This window comes from Oncorhynchus mykiss, chromosome 13 (assembly GCF_013265735.2).
Source record: "Oncorhynchus mykiss isolate Arlee chromosome 13, USDA_OmykA_1.1, whole genome shotgun sequence".
Taxonomy (NCBI): Eukaryota; Metazoa; Chordata; class Actinopteri; order Salmoniformes; family Salmonidae; genus Oncorhynchus; species Oncorhynchus mykiss.
In genome coordinates, this window is record NC_048577.1 from 30,289,026 (window position 1) to 30,309,447 (window position 20,422).

Below are 20,422 nucleotides of genomic sequence, written 5' to 3' on the forward strand. Positions count from 1 at the left end.
TTATATCCTGCCTGGTTGGTCCTGTCCGGGGGTATTGTCAGACAGGGCCACAGTGCCTCCCGACCCACCCATCTCAGCCTCCAGTATCTATGCTGCAATAGTGTATGTTCCGGGGGGCTAGGGTCAGTCTGTTATAGCTGGTGTAATTATCCTGTGTTTTCTGGTGTCCTGTGTGAATTGAAGTATGCTCCCTGTAATTCTCCCTCTCCTCCTGGAGGACCTGAGCCCTAGGACCATTTCTCAGGACTACCTGGCCTGATGACTCCTGGCTGCCCACAGTCCACCTGTTTGAGCTGCAGCTCCAGTTTCAACTGTTCTGCCTGCGGCTATGGAACGCCTGTTCACCGGGCGTGTTACCATGTCCCGGACCTGCTGTTTCGTCTCGACCTCTCAATCTCTGAATGATCAGCTATGAAAAAACAAACTTACATTTACTCCTGACACCCTCTACAACCACTGTGATTATTACTTGACCCTGCTGGTCATCTATGAACTTTTGAACATCTTGAAGAACAGTCTGGCCTTAATGGCCATGTACTCTTCCACCTGGCACAGCCAGAAGAGGACTGGCCACCCTTCAGAGCCTGGTTCCTCGCTAGGTTTCTTCTGAGTCTCCTGCCTTTCTAGGGAGTTTTTCCTAGCCACCGTGCTTCTACATCTGTATTGCTTGCTGTTTGGGGTTTTAGGCTGGGTTTCTGTATAAGCACTTTGTGACATCTGTTGATGTGAAAAGGGCTTTATAAATACATTTGAATTGAAAAAGAAAACTTTTCTCCACACCTTGTTATTGGATTTTCAACACTGCAGAATTTTTGTTGTTGTTGTAAACTTAAGTTTAGAATTTTATTATTCTTCATATGAAACTCATGAATCCTACCCGAAAGGTCAAATTCATATAGGCTACTTTACTTGCATAAAAAGGTTGAATGGAAATCTGGTTAATGTTAAGCCATTTTGAGGATGCTGGAATTATATTTTGGATGAACATGCTTCTGCCAACTTTTGAAGTAGCCTAATCAGATTTTAAAAAACATGGTTACTGGTTGTGTTTATGCCACATATCAAAAGGTAATAAATAAATTGAAAAAGTAAAAGTATAAATATTTAGGCTATATTGAAGAGTTAGGTTCTAGATGTGCGAGGAATAGCCACTCGAAGTGGAGAGGCGGCAACCCTGTGTTAACCTTTTCTTGAACAACTGGGCCTGCCGGGAGCATACAGTTGAAATCTGAAGTTCACGTACACTTAGGTTGGAGTCATTAAAACTCGTTGTTCAACGACTCCATAAAATTGATGTTAACAAACTAAAGTTTTGGCAAGTAGGTTAGGACATCTACTTTGTGCATGACTCAATTCATTTTTCCAACAATTGTTTACAGACATATTATTTCACTTCTAATTCACTGTATTCCAGTGGGTCAGAAGTTTACATACACTAAGTTGACTGTGCCTTTAAACAGCTTGGAATATTCAAGAAAATGATGTCATGGCATTAGAAGATTCTGATAGGCTAATTGACATCATTTGAGTCAATTGGAGGTGTACATGTGGATGTATTTCAAGGCCTACCTTCAAACTCACTGCCTCTTTGCTTGACATCATGGGAAAATCAAAAGAAATCAGCCAAGACCTCAGAAAATAAACAGAAAACACCTGAAGGTACCACGTTCATCTGTACAAACAATAGTACGCAAGTGTAAACACCATGGAACCACGCAGCCGTCATACCACTCAGGAAGGAGACGCATTCTGTCTCCTAGAGATTAACGTACTTTGGTGTGAAAAGTGCAAATCAATCCCAGAACAACAGCAAAGGACTTTGTGAAGATGCTGGAGGAATCAGGTACTAAAGTATCTACATCCACAGTAAAACGAGTCCTATATCGACATAACCTGAAAGGCCACTCAGCAAGGAAGAAGCCACTGCTCCAAAACTGCCATTAAAAAAAGCCAGACTACGATTTGCATATGTACATGGGGACAAAGATCATACTTTTTTGGAGAAATGTCCTCTGGTCTGATGAAACAAAAATAGAACTGTTTGGCCATAATGACCATCATTATGTTTGGAGGAAAAAGGGTGATGCTTGCAAGCCGAAGAACACCATCCCAACCGTGAAACACGGGGGTGGCAGCATCATGATGTGGGGGTGCTTTGCTGCAGGAGGGACTGATGCACTTCACAAAATTGATGGCATCACGAGGAAGGAAAATTATGTGGATATATTGAAGCGAACATCTCAAGACATCAGTCAGGAAGTTAAAGCTTGGTCGCAAATGGGTCTTCCAAACGGACAATGACCCCAAGCATACTTCAAAAGTTGTGGCAAAATGGCTGAAGGACAACAAAGTCAAGGTATTGGAGTGGCCATCACAAAGCCCTGAACTCAATCCCATGGAAAATGTATTGGCAGAACTGAAAAAGCGTGTGTGAGCAAGGAGGCCTACAAACCTGACTCAGTTACACCAGCTCTGTCAGGAGGAATGGGCCAAAACTCATCCAACTTATTGTGGGAAGCTTGTGGAAGGCTACCAGAAATGTTTGACCCAAGTTAAACTATTTAAAGGCAATGCTACCAAATTGAACTTCCGACTTCAACTGAATGTGGCCACATTGTATTTTGGACAACATGGGAGAATGATGATCTGTAAACAAGGGCCTTTCTGATTACAAGTGCCCCAGTATCCCAAGTATTAAGTGAAATCAAGCATAGAAAACACTATTGGCATTAACAAAACAATTTTTCCCACGGATTAAGTGGCACGTAAATGTGTCTTTTCTCACAAATTCTGTTCAGCAAGTCTAAAACACTACATATAGGCATTCAACTACACATTTTAAAACACAGTTAAATAAAGACAAAATGTATGTATATTCATAACGTTGAATTAGACCTAAAGAGAGAACACAAATTAAATATAGGCTATCGCATCTATGGTTGTTGCAAAGGCTTGTGCGTAACCAGCCTACTGGTTAAATGGGTATTTTCGAACGAATTAAGCAGCACATAAATGTGTCTGTTCCCATGAATTAAGTAACACAAAAACGCACAACATTTTCTGAAATGATGTATATACACGCACAAATTGAATGTGAGATGTTGGTAACAGACATCGCATTCAGTATCAGAAGGAAAAATGCAGCCAGACTGGCCTGCTACTGTGCCTTTCTAGACCTTCTAAACTGTCAAGAGTAGACCCACAATTTATCCCAATTGAATGAAACATTCAAATTACAGGGCTTTGCGACGTTATTCAAATAACATTTTCACTGCACTATTTTTTAGTTGTTTTATTTAACGTTTATTTCACTAGGCAAGTCAGTTAAGAACAAATTCTTATTTACAATGACGGCCTACCCCGGACGATGCTGGACCAATTGTACGCCGCCCTATTGGACTCCCAATCACAGCCAGATGCGATACAGCCTTGAATCGAACCAGGGACTGTAGTGATGCCTCTTGCACTGAGATACAGTGCTTTAGACTGCTGTGCCACTTTGGAGCCCCAAGCCCCACAATGAATGGTGGATAGAGGGTTGGATAGACCGTTAGACTGGTAGACTATACTGACCTGTGGTATAAGGGAAGTACCAAAAGACCTTGATATTGGGGAGGCGAATGCAAGCAGACAAGGAAATTTGGCTAGGGTGGAAGAAATTAGAGTGTAAAACTTGCAAAAGTACAAATGTAAACATGGAGGGGAAAAGTATTACCCTCCACTGTGCCCAATAAAAAAACACAACCGTCCTCAAATCAAAAAATATAGTTTAACAACCCTCCCCAGTAAATTGCGATCTGACTGTCAGGGAGTGGCATATAGCAATAGGAAACTGCTGATGCACAACCAAGTTTTGAAATTGTACCCTGTGTTTTCTACTTTTCTAACTCAACTGTAAATTGAAACGCCAAATGAGCCTCTACATTTTTTATTAAAACAAATTGCTGAGGTCCGGACCTCGGTGTGCTCATATGTGGTTACGGCCCTGCCTGGAACAAAAAGCTGAGGAGCTGTCCAGGTGATTTGTCTCGTACCATTTGTGAACTGTACAATACGACAAAATAAGCCTTAAATCTAACGAAATCGAAATACTTGGCATATTTTGACAGGCACGTTTGCTGGTGTCGAACTTTTGTGACATAATTTTTGGCATTGAACTATGCCAAGGAAATTAAGTTCACCAACGTGGTCAAACCTGGCTATCCTGTGAACATTGATGTTGTCCGGTAGGTTATAATACTCTGAACGTTTACTAGGAGCGTCATGCCAGACCCAGTTCATTACGTTTCTTCTCAAATCGCTCATAGAAACTATCAAAGTCTAGTCGCTGCCGTTCCAATGCTTTCATTGTGTTGCTGATACGGGTACGGAAGAAACCCATGTTCATCTCTTTGTTCTGCAGAAGACAGAAGAGCGCATCAGTTGAATTGAAAATTCAATCATAGGCCATGGGCAAAAAGCAAACATGGTGGCAGCCTCTAAATGGGTTAACTGTCCATTTTGTTCAGAAAAAGCATGTAATAGTTCCACATCATTGCCACGAAATGCCAACTCCCATTTACCTAGGTAGGCTACCCAAGGTATTAGCATGCAGTATTAATTACATAGACACGTACAAATCTAACGGTTCTCTTTTACCAGGGCCGGCTCCAGGCATATGCAATCACTTAGGGTCCCTGGCCGCTAAAATCTATCCGTAAACTGGAAAATGTCTTAAAAGCGATCTGCCTTTGGATGTGAGACAAAGATTTCTCATGCTTGTTGGGTGCTATAGGCAAATTGTTCAAGTCTCAATAACCGTATCTTGGTCACACGCTGTCGCTGGTGGAGAATAGCAGGCAGGGGAAGCAGCAGTGTCTACTGCTAGCAGTGCAGCCTCAGAGTCTTTCCATTGATACCACTCAGATTGAAATGGTCCCTTCCTTGGATGTCGGTCCGTCCCTAATCTCAGTGGTGTTAAGTAAAAATAATGTCAAGTATTACTAAAGTAGTTTGGGGTAATCTGTACTTTATTTACATTTTTGACAACTTTTACTTCATTACATTTCTAAAGTAAATAATGTACTTTTTCATAGATTTTCCCTGACTCCCAAAAGTACTCGTTACATTTTGAATGCTTAGCAGGACAGGAAAATGGTCCAATTCACACACTTATCCATAGAACTTCCCTGGTCCTCCCTACTGTATCAAATGTTTAGTTCATAAATTATCTGCATGTTGTAATGTGCCCCTGGCTTAATTTAGGCAATTTGAAATGATTTATACTTGCAATTACATTTACTTTTGATACTTAAGTATATTTAAAACCAAATACTTTGACTTTTACTCAAGTAAGTATTTTACTGGGTGACTTTTACTTGTCATTTTCTATTAAGGTTTCTTTACTTTTACTCAAGTACAAAAATGTTATACTTTTTCCACCACTGCCTAAACCAAGGTGTTGGTCTTCCATCCCTTACCGCTTGGAAATCCAACTTTGAAAAAGGTTTCAGAAACAATGTTATCAGTAAAAGGAATGTGACATCAATAAGCTCTGCCCATCCTCCTGTAAAAAATTAAGCCAACTGAAGCTCATTTACTGCATTTTTATACAACTGACAAACTCAAATGCTATTTGGAGAAGAAAAAAAAGAAGCCAGTCATTATCACATTGACTGCTGTAGCTTTATCCACCTCAGTCAGTCTACAAACATAGCCTATTAGCTATACATTTAGCCATTACACCAACTCAGCACCGGAATGAAAAAGTAAAATACGTACAGAGGGATCCGATAGCAGAACGTTTTTGCAGCTAATTTCCTGCAATTCTACACATTTTACCTTGACTAGTATATCTGAGGGAGAGTGACTAACATAATTAAAATGGGGGCTCCGAGACACGAGCATAGCCGCGGGAAATACAAAAAAAACATTTGTTTCACAAAAGTCTTGCACTGGGCCTTTACTAGTCCTATACCAATATAGCCAGCCATCTGTAGTGCGGGCAGCGATTCTCAACCAAAATTGAGTGGTGGGAGGTTGAGCAGTATGGAATTATTGAAAAGGAAAAAAAAATTCCAGTTAATATGGAGGCAGGTGACCTCAAGGTTAGTGTTAGGCCAGTAACCAAAAAGTTGCTGGTTTGAATACCAGAGCTGACAAAGGTAAAACATCTGTAGTAGTGCCCTTCTGCAAAGCATTTGGTTTTCTTGTTACATTTATTACATCAATAGAGCCTTATAGGTTTCCCACATTGCATTTTGAAACAAATCCAAACTTTTGATGAATTTTCCACCTGCACAAGTATTTGGTCACTACTGAGGTGACACACTGAAATATGGGTCCCGAGACCAAAATCACTTAAGAACCACTGCCCTATGGATTACTCAACTTGTCATGCATATTTTCCAGTACCTACAACAGTAAACTCAGCTTTACCAACTCCATCATCCCAGTCACAGATGCCATCACATACACCCTCATTCATCATCACGGTCATCCATGTCACCATTATCAAACAACGGATCTGGTAAATAAAAAAAGAAAGAAATCTTGGCCGTATTTCAATCCAAGGCACTTTATAGAGCAGTGCACTAGGCAGTAGACAAAGCGTCTTTTAAAAAAGGTAATTCACGCATGGGCCAAAATTAGCAGGGATCCATGAATGGAATGGAACACCTGGGAAATTGCATTTACATGACACCTTGGTTGGCCGTCCAATTCACTATAACAAACATTGGATTGAATCCTGGCATAAGACTGACAGTTGCACCTGGAGCCCTATGGAAGTCTAACAGAAGACGTGATTGTAAAGTAATAGAACTTATATCTCATGATCTTAGTTAATCCATCTACCACATCACACAGAATGTAATTGTAAACAAATTCTATAGCCTCATAACATGGTTAAAACTACACTTTTGATCTCAAGGATGGATGGTCAGTCCTTGCAACCATAGCCCTTTCTATGAATTTGAGAGTTGTTACATTTTTCCAGCCCAATCCCTTTGATGTTTATCAAAACAAAATGGTTGGGGTACCCATTTCGTTGTTTTTTCAAAATCCCGGATTGCCCCTTTAAAAACAGGGAAAAGAAATGAACCTGCATTCAAATGGGAAACAAAATGTTCTTTATTTACAAAACAACTGATGGTTGCAGTAGGCATTTCCCTAAGAATACAATAGTATTCGAAGGCTGTTCCAAAGCGACTATTAAAAACAAAACAAATGAGACAAGAATTCTAACAGTAAATAAAAAGGGGTCCAAAGTGTAATCAAAGCGGTCTCTCCACTTCCGTCACCTGTGCCTTAGATCAGGTCAGCCACTGAGGAGAACAAATGTAATGTTAATGACAGCCATCTAATGTCAACGCCTGTTTTTGTAAAAGAACCCCAGGTCTATTTGGCCATAAATCTGTAAACCCAGTATATGGTTGAAACAAAACTGAACACTTACATGTAGTTGTTTGAACCAAAACAGCAATACTAAACATATCAACATTGTCAATTAAATACTCAGACAGAAGATTTACAAATGGTAATTTACCGTTCATTGGCATTTCATCGATCTGTGTGGAATAGTACTGCTCAATGTCACGGAGAATACGGATGTCGTCATTCTTCACAAAGTTAATGGCCACACCCTTGCGGCCGTAACGACCCGATCGGCCAATCCTATGAAGAGAGGAGTTTGAGGGACATAAACACCAGTAAATCTTTGCCCAGAAGGGCCAGAAGCTCCTGGAAAGAGATCAGGGAGGTAAAAGAGATCAATGGAATGCAGACCATGGGGGAGCGAAGGGCACTGGATTGGCCTACATTCAACAAATCTGATCTGAGTGGATATGTCAAAACCGTCATGATTGATGTACTGTATAACAGGACCCGAATATGGTTACTAAAATCCAATTTGGATATATTTGGCTGTTTTCGCTGCATAACATTTAGACATTTTTCCAAGTTTAGAACAAGTGACTGCTAAATGCTAACTCCTGTTTGTATAATCTGGTAGCATAGCTAGCATACAGAAATTGGTGGTGGTAGTCAGTCATTCTTAACTGTAATGCAGTTGATTGATGACACGAACATGTATTGGGGTTGACATTCAAGCATTAGACTCATTTTTACCTTAACAGTGTGGAACACATTAACAGCCTAAATGTAGGCACATTTCGCTGGGGGCAATGGGGAGATTCAGGACAGAGATACAGGTGGGAAAACGGTGCAGCCTTTTTAATGCCATCTTGGCTGAGCTCCTATGTCAATCACCGGGAAACGGACGCCAACATCTGAAGAGGTAAGGTCTTGTTTTTTCGTTTAGCCAGTTGTTCACAACTAGCTGGATGGCTATAGCGATTAGCTTTGTATCACTACGAGTGGTGCGGCGCAGACCAATTTATTGGATGCGTATGACAGCTCCCCAAAGCGCAAGTATGAATGCTCTGACTTCTGCGCAGTCCGCATCGCTGTAAACGCAATACGACCACTACAGATGTCGGATTGACCATAAAAATAGGCTTTTAGTGTCCTGAAAGACTGAACAGAGAAAAAGGTACACAACGTACTTGACCTCTGCCACTCTCTGGGTTTTACTGTGGCACTGGAATGGAACCCACAGCTCAAACTGAGGACTGAGCCAGGTGATTTTCTCGACTTCCGCGTTGTCCGAATAGCCACATTAGAAACTAAGCAATATTAGGTATGCATAGTAGTTCTCTGAGTAGGGCAGCCAGACATACCTGTGGATGTACAGCTCTCTGTTGTTGGGCAGGTCGTAGTTGATGATGAGGGACACCTGGGGCACGTCCAGACCTCGGGCCCACACATCAGTGGAGATAAGCACTCGGCTACGGGGTGGGAAGAGGAGATCCACGTTAGGCCAAACCAAGGTCGTATTCACTTGAAACTAAACGGGTTCAAACAGAGAGGGACTATCTGAACTTTGCTAAATGTTTTGCTACGGTGTGCACCAATTAATACGACCCAAGTCCACCCCTGGGAGATTTAAAAGAACAGTAGACATGTTTCCAGGGAGTGAACAGAGAAAAAGCACAAGACGTACTGGACCACGGCTACTCTCTGGGTTTTACTGTGGCACAGGAATGGAACAAAGCTCTCACTGAGCCTGGTTACGAACAGTGCAATGAAGAATGTTCATTTAAGTGTTCAGTCCACAAGTACGCTTTATCTAGTGTGGGAACTGTCCGGTATTGTATATGAAAGACAACATTCTCTATCAGGTGGACCAGAAAGAATCCAGGCGATACAGTACATTGTCATATAATAGGATCTAAATGTTCTTCCTGCTAAGAGACTGTTCGACCAACTAAGCTAAGTTAACGTCTCTGGCCATCAAACGAGTCAGATATACATCTAGATGTGCAAATTATTGGTGATTGCACACGGAGAATAAAAAATAAATTAAAAAAGTTAAGTGTAAGACCAGCTTCAACTTTCTCATAGAAATATGACAAAGTAACTACTGACACGAGAGCACATTCACTATTGATAAATATTGACCCAGTGGTCACACACCCAAAATGAAAAAAATAATAAAAAGGTCAATTAACTTATTGAATAGCCTTCAAAGATTGATTGGGATGCTAAAACAGACTATTTCATCATTACCTGGCGCCGGACCGGAACTCTTTCATGATGGACTCCCTCTCCTTCTGGGGCATGTCTCCGTGCATGGAGGAAACAGTGAAGTTGGCCTCCCTCATCTTCTCAGTCAGCCAGTCAACCTATCGCGAGCAGAGCGAGGACAGATAGAGGCTCAGGCCAAACGTATGACAATGCATTTCAGGGATCATGCCAAACATGCTCCCTGAAATACACAATGTAGGGAATAGGGCGCCATTTAGGACACATCCCTTGACGGGGCTTTATGTTCCTAGAGAGTGAACAGATAAACAGTACAAGTCGTGCTGTTATCCCTGCCACTCTCTGGGCTTTAGCGTAGCACTGCAATGAAACCCACAGCTCTCACTGAGGACAGAGCCAGGTTACTAACAGTGCAAACAAAGATTATCATGACATTCATCGGTGTTCAATGAGAGGTTGAGGAAACACTGGCATTCATTGGTCAAACTAACAATGTCAAAGCATGTTGGCCCTGGGGAGACGGAAGCACGACAAAATAGCTGGGACCGCTTCATTTTTTTTCTAACAATGGTGGGCATTTCAAAGAATGCATTTGGTTCTGATACAAAACTGAAAACGATACGCAACATATCTTCACTGCGCTTGACATATTCCACAAGCAAACATCTTCGTGTCGGGACATTTTGACAGTGCTTATAAATTGAACCTGCTAAATAGTTGCATTTAAAAATGTCAAGTACACATTACCGATCAAATACAAACTTTCAATGGAGTACTCCTGCCCATCCCTATTTTTTACCAGTACATATAGGCTAAGGGAGACAGTACTCACTAGGAGGAACTGTCAACAGCTGCCAACAACCCAAGTAGTTCCAGTGAAGTTTCTCCTAAGGCACAGATTTAGGATCAGCTTCCCCTCCCTTAATCCCAACTAACTATTATTGGGGAAAATGCTAAACTGACCGAAGATCAGTGTTTAGGGACAACCTCGCAATAAATGTAACTTTGTTTTAGTTGTGTACAGACCTTCCGCTTGGTGTTGCAAAAGATGACAGCCTGTGTGATGGTGAGGGTGTCATACAGGTCACACAGGGTGTCAAACTTCCACTCCTCCCTCTCTACTGCCACAAAGAACTGCTTGATGCCCTCTAGAGTCAACTCATCACTGGGATAGGGAAAAGGAAGAGAAGGGTTAACTCAGTATTGGACCTCTTCTGCTGCTAAAGAAAAGGAACACATCTAAATACTTTTTTCCAGTGAGTGCAGGTCTTCCTATTCCAGTCAACTCCTTTCTTTCCTTCCATATTTACCTTTATTTAACTAGGCAAGTCAGTTAAGAACAAATTCTTATTTTCAATGACGGCCTAGGAACAGTGGGTTAACTGCCTGTTCAGGGGCAGAACGACAGATTTGTACCTTGTCAGCTCGGGGGTTTGAACTTGCAACCTTCCGGTTACTAGTCCAATGCTCTAACCACTAGGCTACCCTGCCTTTTCTAAGCAGGGCGCAAAGGCCCCAAAAAGGGTTTTAGTTTCATGTTCCCAGAGAGCGAACAGAGAAGCGGTACAAGACGTACCGGACCCCTGTCACTCTCTGGGCTTTACTGTGGCACTGGAATGGAACCCACAGCTCACACTGAGGACTGAGCCAGGTTACGAACAGTGCCAAAGGGAAGATTTCCTTGACTCGGCTAAATAATAAATCAGAAATAGTGGTATAGATAAGACGGAGCATTTCTCTTTTCTCTTCTGAAAGGTCCCACAGGAACGGTGGGGGTCTTTTCGATTTAAGCATGGCTGATTCTCTGATGACATACATACATATATACATATACATATATATATATATATATGAGGTTTATATTCAGACTAAGTACATGTATTCAGACTAAACCGGTCCCAAATCACTCCCAACCCCTCGCCCCTAACCCCTGGATGATTGCAGATGTATAGGGTCTGGATACATATAAGCAGTTCAGTGGTGGAGCATCCACTATATTGCTTCCACCTTACAGACCTGCAGAAACAAAGGGTTAGGGCCATGGGGTAGGGAGTGATTTAGGACCGGCTGATTTACTTTCCTCCTTGTATACATTACACAATGCTGCCCCCTAGAGTTCACAACTTGAACGAGTCTCAACACAGCGACCAGGTTGGTTCCACTAGAATAGAAACCAGGGTGGTGATTTCCTAATATACAGCCGAGTAACGCTTGACTCACCGTTTGACCAGGATGCGGATGGGGTCGGTCATGAACTTGTTGGTCATCTCCAGGATCTCGTGGGGCAGCGTGGCGCTGATCAGACAGACCTGGGTGGCGGGGGGCAGGTACCGGTACACGTCGTAGATCTGCTCTTTGAAACCTGCCGGACGGGAAAGATATTCCCCCTTAATATTACACTACACTTTCTGGGAAAAGTCGCACAGACCGTCAAAACGACTTTCCTGTGCAAAAGTGTCTGAGACCAAGCATCCCTGCCTGCCGTGGGTTGCAGACAGGGATAGTTGGAAACTAGTTGATGTGTGCAGGGGGAACGACAAAGCAGCCCTGAAACTTATCCTGCTTTACCACCTGACCTCATGTTCTTGTTGTTTTTTGGGCAACAGGAGACCAGAAACACACAATTGGAAGAGGTCTTTTGTTTCATCTTTGTAATGAACAACAACGTGTCTGACTTACCCTTGTTGAGCATTTCATCTGCTTCGTCCAGCACCAGCATCTTGATGGCACGCGTCCTCAAACTCCTCCTGCGGATCATATCTAAAGAACAGAGCAGTGCCTGCATTATGGAGGGGAATCTTCTCAATTCATACTCTGACTTTGAAGACACAACCTGTGGTGACTACAGGGAGCCCATGACATGATTGTCTACTCGTGCATATTTTCTGGTTATCTTCCTTTGAAATGTTCTGGTCTCAGGTAAATCATGTGAAAAATGTGATTGGGTGGCTGGAGTGGGACCATAAGTCATTGATTTACTATCCTTATTTCCCCTGTCTGTGTTACATGGAGGGGAGGGGGTCATGTTCCCAGAGTGAACAGAGCAACGGTACAAGACGTACTGAACCTCTGCCAATCTCTGGGCTTTACTGTGGCACTGGAATGGAACCCACAGCTCACACTGGAGGACTGAGCCAGGTTACGAACAGTGCAAACACTGATTTTCTTGACTTTACTTTTGTCGTAAGTATGCCTCATTACATAAAGGTACAAACCGTTTCAATGAAGGCAGATCCAGACTAGAGGTCGACCGATTATGATTTTATAAAAAAAAGTATTTATTTATAATAATGACAACAATACTGAATGAACACTTATTTTAACTTAATATAATACATCAATCAAATACATTTAGCCTCAAATAAATAATGAAACATGTTCAATTTGGTTTAAATATGCAAAAAGTGTTGAAGAAAGTAAAAGTGCAATATGTGCCATGTAAGAAAGCTAACATTTAAGTTCCTTGCTCAGAACATGAGAACATATGAAAGCTGGTGGTTCCTTTTAACAGGAGTCTTCAATATTCCCAGGTAAGAAGTTTTAGGTTATTATAGGACTATTTCTCTCTATGCGATTTGTATTTCATATACCTTTGACTGTTGGATGTTCTTATAGGCACTTTAGTATTGCCAGTGTAACAGTATAGCTTCCGTCCCTCTCCTCGGCCCTACCCGGGCTTGAACCAGGAACACATCAACAGCCACCCTTGAAGCATCGTTACCCATCGCTCCACAAAAGCCGTGGCTCCATGTCTCAGAGCGAGTAACGTTTGAAACGCTATTAGTGTGCACCCCGCTAACCAGCTAGCAATTTCACATTGGTTACACCAGCCTAATCTCGGGAGCTGATAGGCTTGAAGTCATAAACAGCTCAATGCTTGAAGCACAGCGAAGAGCTGCTGGCAAAACACACAAAAGTGCTGTTTGAATGAATGCTTACAGCCTGCTGCTGCCTACCACTGCCCAGTCAGACTGATAACACACAGAAACACGAGCTTTTGGTTATTAATATGGTCAAATCTGGAAACTATAATTTCGAAAACAAAACGTTTATTCTTTTAGTGAAATATGGAACCGTTCCGTATTTTATCTAATGGGTGGCATCCATAAGTCTAAATATTGCTGTTACATTGCACAACCTTCAATGTTATGTCATAATTATGTACAATACTGACAAATTAATTACGGTCTTTGTTAGGAATAAATGAACTTCACACAGTTCGCAACGAGCTAGGCGGCCCAAACTGCTGCATATACCCTGACTCTGCTTGCACGGAACGCAAGAGAAGTGACACAATTTCCATAGTTATAAGAAATTCATGTTAGCAGGCAATATTAACTAAATATGCAGGTTTAAAAATACATACTTGTGTATTGAGAAAGGCATTGATGTTTATGGTTTGGTACACATTGGTGCAACGACAGTGCCCTTTTCACGAATGCGCTTGTTAAATCATTACCTGTTTGGCGAAGTAGGCTGTGATTCGATGAGAAATTAACAGGCACTGCACTGCATATGCAACGCAGGACTCGCTAGATAAACTAGTAATGTCATCAACCATGTGTAGTTAACTCGTGATTATGCTAAGATTGATTGTTTTTTATTAGATAAGTTTAATGCTAGCTAGCAACTTACCTTGGCTTCTTGCTGCCCTCGCGTAACAGGTAGTCAGCCTGCCGCGTGCAATGTGGCAGGTGGTTAGAACGTTGGACTAGTAACCGGAAGGTTGTAAAAACAAATCCCTGAGCTGACAAGGTAAAAATCTGTCGTTTTGCCCCTGAATAAGGCAGTTAACCCACCGTTCCTAGGCCGCCATTGAAAATAAGAATTTGTTCTTAACAGACTTGCCTAGTTAAATAAAGGTGTAAACATTTTTTTTTACTTGAAATCGTCCCTAATTAATCGGCCATTACAATGAATCGGTCGACCTCTAATCCAGACTGAACCCACGAAGTGAAACAGCGAAATTCAGTTTTGATTCCTGTGACAGAATTCTAAGAGATAATAAATATCTAGTCTTCTTAGCTGGGCAGACACAGACGTTCATACCTCTGGATACTAGAAGGTTAGGGTCCAGGGAACTCACCAAACACTCTCCCAGGGGTCCCTGCTACTACATGCTGGCCATAGTCCAGTTTGCGGATGTCCTCACCCACGTTTGTCCCTCCGATGCAGGAATGACACTGGACGTTCATGTAGTCACCTAGGGCCAGGAGCACCTAGAAAAGGGCGAAGGGATTTTAACATCTGAATAATAGGAGACAATGGTTGCATCCAAATGGTCTACTCTTCTACCGGAATGTGCACTTGCACACTCCCCGTCACAGATTTAACAATGGTGGAAACTCCCTCCAGCCAAGGCTTTCACCAATTCAAACCTTTGCCAATGTTCTGATCTGGGCCGTGTTCAGTCGGCAAACAACAGGAGAAAATGTTTTGAAACAGAAAGGTACAATCTAAACATAATCAAATAAACACTTGTTCCCATTTTCCGTTGCACAGCGTTCTGATGAATGAACAGGACCCCGAACCTGCCCAATAGAAACACTTTACATTTTGCAACTGTGTGTCCTACTGAACACAAACAACCCTCATCTCCCAAAGCAGTTTTCCCCAGTCCATCAGAAGACACTTGATATTCAGTCACATACCTTCTGTATCTGTCCAGCTAACTCTCTGGTGGGAGCCAGGATCAGTGCTTGGGTTTCACGCACCTGTGACAAAACCAACAACAAAAAAATCACTTTGCTCACATTGTCCAAACTCCACATATTCAAAGCGAGAGAAAATTTCACAAAATGTTAGATGATCCAAAACTGCTATGTGATGATAACAGTACCCACAACAGGGCTTGTATTCATGTAGCCTCAAAGTAAGAGTGCTGATCTAGGATCTCGTCCTACACGTTGATATAAAATGATTAACTATGATCTCAAATGAAAAACTCGTACTAGATCAGCCCTCCTACTCTGAGACGCTGGATACGGGCCCTAGTCTGCACATAACCTTACTCAAATACCTGAATGTCAAGACACTGCAGCACTGATACGCAAAATGTGGCAGTCTTTCCTGTTCCTGACTGAGACCTAAAGAAAGGTGTTGAAGAACAGAGAAAGTTGGTAATTCAACAGCCATGATAAACATTTGAACAATGGCCTTGGGGAGTATTTATCATTAGGTTGGAAACTGTTTACTCCAAATTAGTGATGCACCGACATTAATTTTTTGACCGATACCGATATTTTTCCATGGCAAAAAAACAAAACAATACCCGATATTTAACAGCCTTTTAAGCATTCTAGTACGGTTAAATAGTTAACAGGGGCGGCAGGGTAGCCTAGTGGTTAGAGTGTTGGACTAGTAACCGGAAGGTTGTGAGTTCAAACCCCCGAGCTGACAAGGTACAAATCTGTCGTTCTGCCCCTGAACAGGCAGTTAACCCACTGTTCCCAGGCCGTCATTGAAAATAAGAATTTGTTCTTAACTGACTTGCCTGGTTAAATAAAGGTTAAATAAAAAAAATAAAAAAAAAAAGACACACAGCGGTCTAAGGCAATGCATCTCAGTGCAAGAGGCGTCACTACAGTCCCTGGGTCGAATCGAGGCGGTATCACATCCGGCCGTGATTGGGAGTCCCATAGGGCAGCACGCAATTAGCTCAGTGTCGTTTGGGGTAGGCCGTCATTGTAAATAAGAATTTATTCTTAACTGACTTGCCTAGTTAATTAAAGGTTATACACACCACACTGACCAAAAAGTTATTTTGTTGGCATTTACATATGCCCCCATTATCAGCAAAACATAATCAAAACCTATTTCGTTCACTTACTTGCTGTTCCAATGTTCATTTGTTTAGTCATTTCATTCTCAACCAGGACTTTGCGTGTTAAAAAAGATACACCTGTCAATTAAGCTTGTTGACCAATCAGGACCTGAATGACTGCACGTTACATAATTTAACAAGTTAATATGTCACAACGATTAATCGATACGTATGCTATGATGCTGGTAAAGTTGTCTCGCGCACCTACAATGCTGGTCATAAAAAAAACAGCTAGCTAGCTCATGGATGCAAACAATGTTCTTCCCCAAAATATAGCAAAACGACAATCTGTTTCAGTAGCTATAGTTAGCTAGCTAACTATATAGCTAGGTGTCATCTAAAATAACCCTGATTTATAAGACAGGTCTTATTTGATTAATGGTGTTCTGACCCATCTATGTGAAGCTAGCCACAATAAGGATTAGCCACAATGGTGGACTTTGCAGTTAGCCTTCAAAATAAAAGTGTGTCATTGACAGGGATTCAAATGCATACAAATAGTAGAATTATGCCATAAATGAATAGATCATGCTGAACGAACGAGGTTGGAATGTTATATAAAATCAACAAAATACAATAATTTGTTAGTTTGACAAAAACCGGTTGAAATCACACTGGATGTATTATACTTTAGAACTGCATTGGGGCATACTTATTTCACTGTACAGCCTTATCTATGGATTGTGGATCAATGACATGGGGTATCAGTCTTCTCAGTGACACCCAGAGAACATTAGAATCATAGCGCTTATTGCGGGACTCTGAAACAAATGAATTGAGACACATTTATTATTGTCTACCTATGTGTATTGAGCACTATTCCCCAGGAAAAACAATACTGCCATGATGTTTTGGAGTCTGATAACTCTGTTGGGAAAAATATCTTAGGTATTGAGTAGACCGTTAGCCCATTTCATTGATCCCAAATCCTTAGGTAAAGCTGTACAGTGCCATATGAATGTCAATACATACAATAGGCTGACTGGGGAGGTGACTTCAGTCACAGTCCAGCGATAAGAGCTACAATGCTAATATTTGCGTAAACTCTTCACAGCTGTGTGAAGCTTGCATGTGCAAATTCAGAACACACAACATTCTATGATTGAACTGTTTTGACTTGTCAACTTAAAAGCTTATTTAACGTATGAAATAGTGCGATTGTCAAATAGTGTCATGAAACGGCATTCCATAGTATATCGTGAAGCTAATAGCAGTTACGCTATTACTGTGCAACTCCGGTAGGGCAACAGCTGAACAATAGCGCACTTGGTAACAGTGTGTACCGGTGCTCGACCGCAAAAGCCAACATCACCCACGACAAGAGAACGGTTGATTGTGAAGGGCAATGAATTAAATTATCTTGGCGTTAATGGATTTCGCCTTTGAATCGTTCTTACTTTTTCAAATGACTGCTCGACTTGTTGACTGCTCAATCCACTCAGCAGACATTGTGGGCTAGGTTAGGAATGCTGGTGTATCGCAACATTTTACGTGGCGTCATTATATCATGTACCTACGTTATTATAGGTATGCACGTCAGCTTTGACATCGTTTTTTTTTTACGTCGCCGTTAAACTACACATCAGCAGATACCGTTGTTGACTTTTTTAGCTGATATTGGCAGATTCCGATAGGTTCACCAATATATTGTGCATCCCTACTCCAAAATGTAAAAATGTTGTTTCTACTGGACCAATTCAGGTAGCCCACATGCCGCCCCCCCCTATTTGATTCTTAAAGCAAACGGTTCCCATTGCAAAAGACAAAACAGAATCCGACTAATGAATACACCCCTGGTGAATAGCCAAAGTTCCAAACATTTAAGTATATTGTGTGGCTCTGGACATTGTAGTTCTCCAGCGTAAACAGTCATTACTTACTGTGCAATGACATCTCTACCCTTGATGATCTGTTTAATTGCTCTTTGTTGGATTGCGGAAGGCTTCTCGAATCCTGAGAATAAGAAATAAAAGGTGGTTAATTATGTAGGCCCATGATACTCTTTCCAGTGAACACTACATACATAGTTCCATGAACACTACATACTACTCATGTAATCCTTTGAGCAACTGGAAAATATAGCTGGTAGTACTGAATACTTTTCCAGTTGTGCAGACTGTTCGTGTCAAATGTTATTATCAGTGGCTAGAACAGATGGCGGCACATGCAGAGCAAAATGCTCACACAAAAATATTAATCGACAAGTGAGGAAAATGCAACATGTACTAAATACTAAAGGAGGTGGGGCATGCTAGTTAGCTAACATTAGCTAGGTAGCGAGTTAGCTAGGTTCAATGAAACGAATTATTAACTAGGTAACGTTAGTTGGCTAACGCTAACTAATGAAAAACAAATACATCAGTCAGGCTTTTTTCATCCAACACTCGCAGTATGTGTTGGTTCTGAGTGTGCAACTGAATCATGAAGTACAGAAAATGTTCAAATAACTTACTTGGGTAACGTTAGCTGCCTATATGGGCCCACTGTCCCAAACAAACCCCCGGCCCTACCGTATGCGTAAATCCCACGGAGGAGATCCTCTCGTAGGCCCATCGTGTCGAAAGTAGGAGTAACATCGACCTCCTCGCTGGTCTCAAACTCGACCTTGGTCATGTCTTCCTCCTTCAACAGGCGCCTCGTGCGCGGTACGGTGGCTACTTCCATGGCTTTTGTGAGCGTTTTCACAAAATACGAATGAAATCAACAACTTCACCAGCTCGAGTTCTGCTGCGGTAGGTAGAAAAAAGACAGCCGCATGTGTCGCTCTAGTGACGCCAAAAGCAAGAGACGAGAATTTGCATGACGTATTCTGTGTCGTCACCATAGAGATCCGAATAAAGGTGTACCAAGGATAAACCACGATAGATCACAGCTTGTTGTTTTCAATGGAAACAATGAGTCATAGTGGGCAGAACAAACAAGGAGGTGGGCAGAGCCAAGCACGCGCTAGTGATATTCTATTGGCGCGTTCTAGTATCTGCATATTTCCGTTAAGGAAGGCCTACTCTGTGACGAGGAAATTCAGTTAAGAACAAATTATTATTTAAAATGATGGACGACGCTTTGCCAGTTGTGCGTGCCCCATGGCCTTGAGATAGAAGCTGTTTTTCAGTCTCTCGGTCCCAGCTTTGATGCACCTGTACTGGCCTCGCCTTCTGGATGATAGCGGGGTGAACAGGCAGTGGCTCGGGTGGTTGTTGTCCTTGATGATCTTTATGGCCTTCCTGTGACATCGGGTGGTGTAGGTGTCCTGGAGGGCAGGTAGTTTGCCCCCGGTGATGCGTTGTGCAGACCTCACTACCCTCTGGAGAGCCTTACGGTTGTGGGCGGAGCAGTTGCCGTACCAGGCGGTGATACAGCCCGACAGGATGCTCTCGATTGTGCATCTGTAGAAGTTTGTGAGTGCTTTTGGTGACAAGCCGAATTTCTTCAGCCTCCTGAGGTTGAAGAGGCCCTTCTTCACGATGCTGTCTGTGTGTGGGTGGACCAATTCAGTTTGTCTGTGATGTGCAAGCCGAGGAACTAAAAACTTACTACCCTCTCCACTACTGTTCCATCGATGTGGATAGGGGGGTGTTCCCTCTGCTGTTTCCTGAAGTCCACAATCATCTCCTTAGTTTTGTTGACGTTGAGTGTGAGGTTATTTTCCTGACACCACACTCCGAGGAGCCTCACCTCCTCCCTGTAGGCCGTCTCGTCGTTGTTGGTAATCAAGCCTACCACTGTTGTGTCGTCCGCAAACTTGATGATTGAGTTGGAGGCGTGCGTGGCCACGCAGTCGTGGGTGAACAGGGAGTACAGGAGAGGGCTCAGAACGCACCCTTGTGGGGCCCCAGTGTTGAGGATCAGCGGGGTGGAAATGTTGTTGCCTACCCTCACTACCTGGGGGCGGCCCGTCAGGAAGTCCAGTACCCAGTTGCACAGGGCGGGGTCGAGACCCAGGGTCTCGAGCTTGATGACGAATTTTGAGGGCACTATGGTGTTAAATGCCGAGCTGTAGTCGATGAACAGCATTCT

At 42.3% G+C, this 20,422-nt stretch overlaps 1 protein-coding gene and 2 non-coding genes across 3 annotated transcripts; all 3 read right to left on the bottom strand.

Annotated features, from left to right (window-relative positions):
- Positions 1-7,086: 7,086 nt before the first annotated feature.
- On the bottom strand, positions 7,087-19,272 carry LOC110486084 (eukaryotic initiation factor 4A-III). Its single transcript, XM_021557425.2, has 12 exons — positions 18,916-19,272; positions 18,286-18,358; positions 15,602-15,668; positions 15,234-15,296; positions 14,669-14,801; positions 12,262-12,342; positions 11,803-11,944; positions 10,609-10,747; positions 9,607-9,722; positions 8,718-8,825; positions 7,526-7,653; positions 7,087-7,304 (listed from the first exon to the last, which is right to left on the bottom strand). The coding sequence occupies exons 1-12, from the start codon at positions 19,067-19,069 to the stop codon at positions 7,288-7,290; spliced, it is 1,221 nt and encodes a 406-aa protein (XP_021413100.1). The 5' UTR covers positions 19,070-19,272; the 3' UTR covers positions 7,087-7,287.
- LOC118938616 lies at positions 11,116-11,249 on the bottom strand. Its single transcript, XR_005035823.1, has one exon. It is a non-coding gene; the product is annotated as a small nucleolar RNA SNORA54 (small nucleolar RNA).
- On the bottom strand, positions 12,604-12,736 carry LOC118938617. Its single transcript, XR_005035824.1, has one exon. It is a non-coding gene; the product is annotated as a small nucleolar RNA SNORA54 (small nucleolar RNA).
- Positions 19,273-20,422: the final 1,150 nt, after the last annotated feature.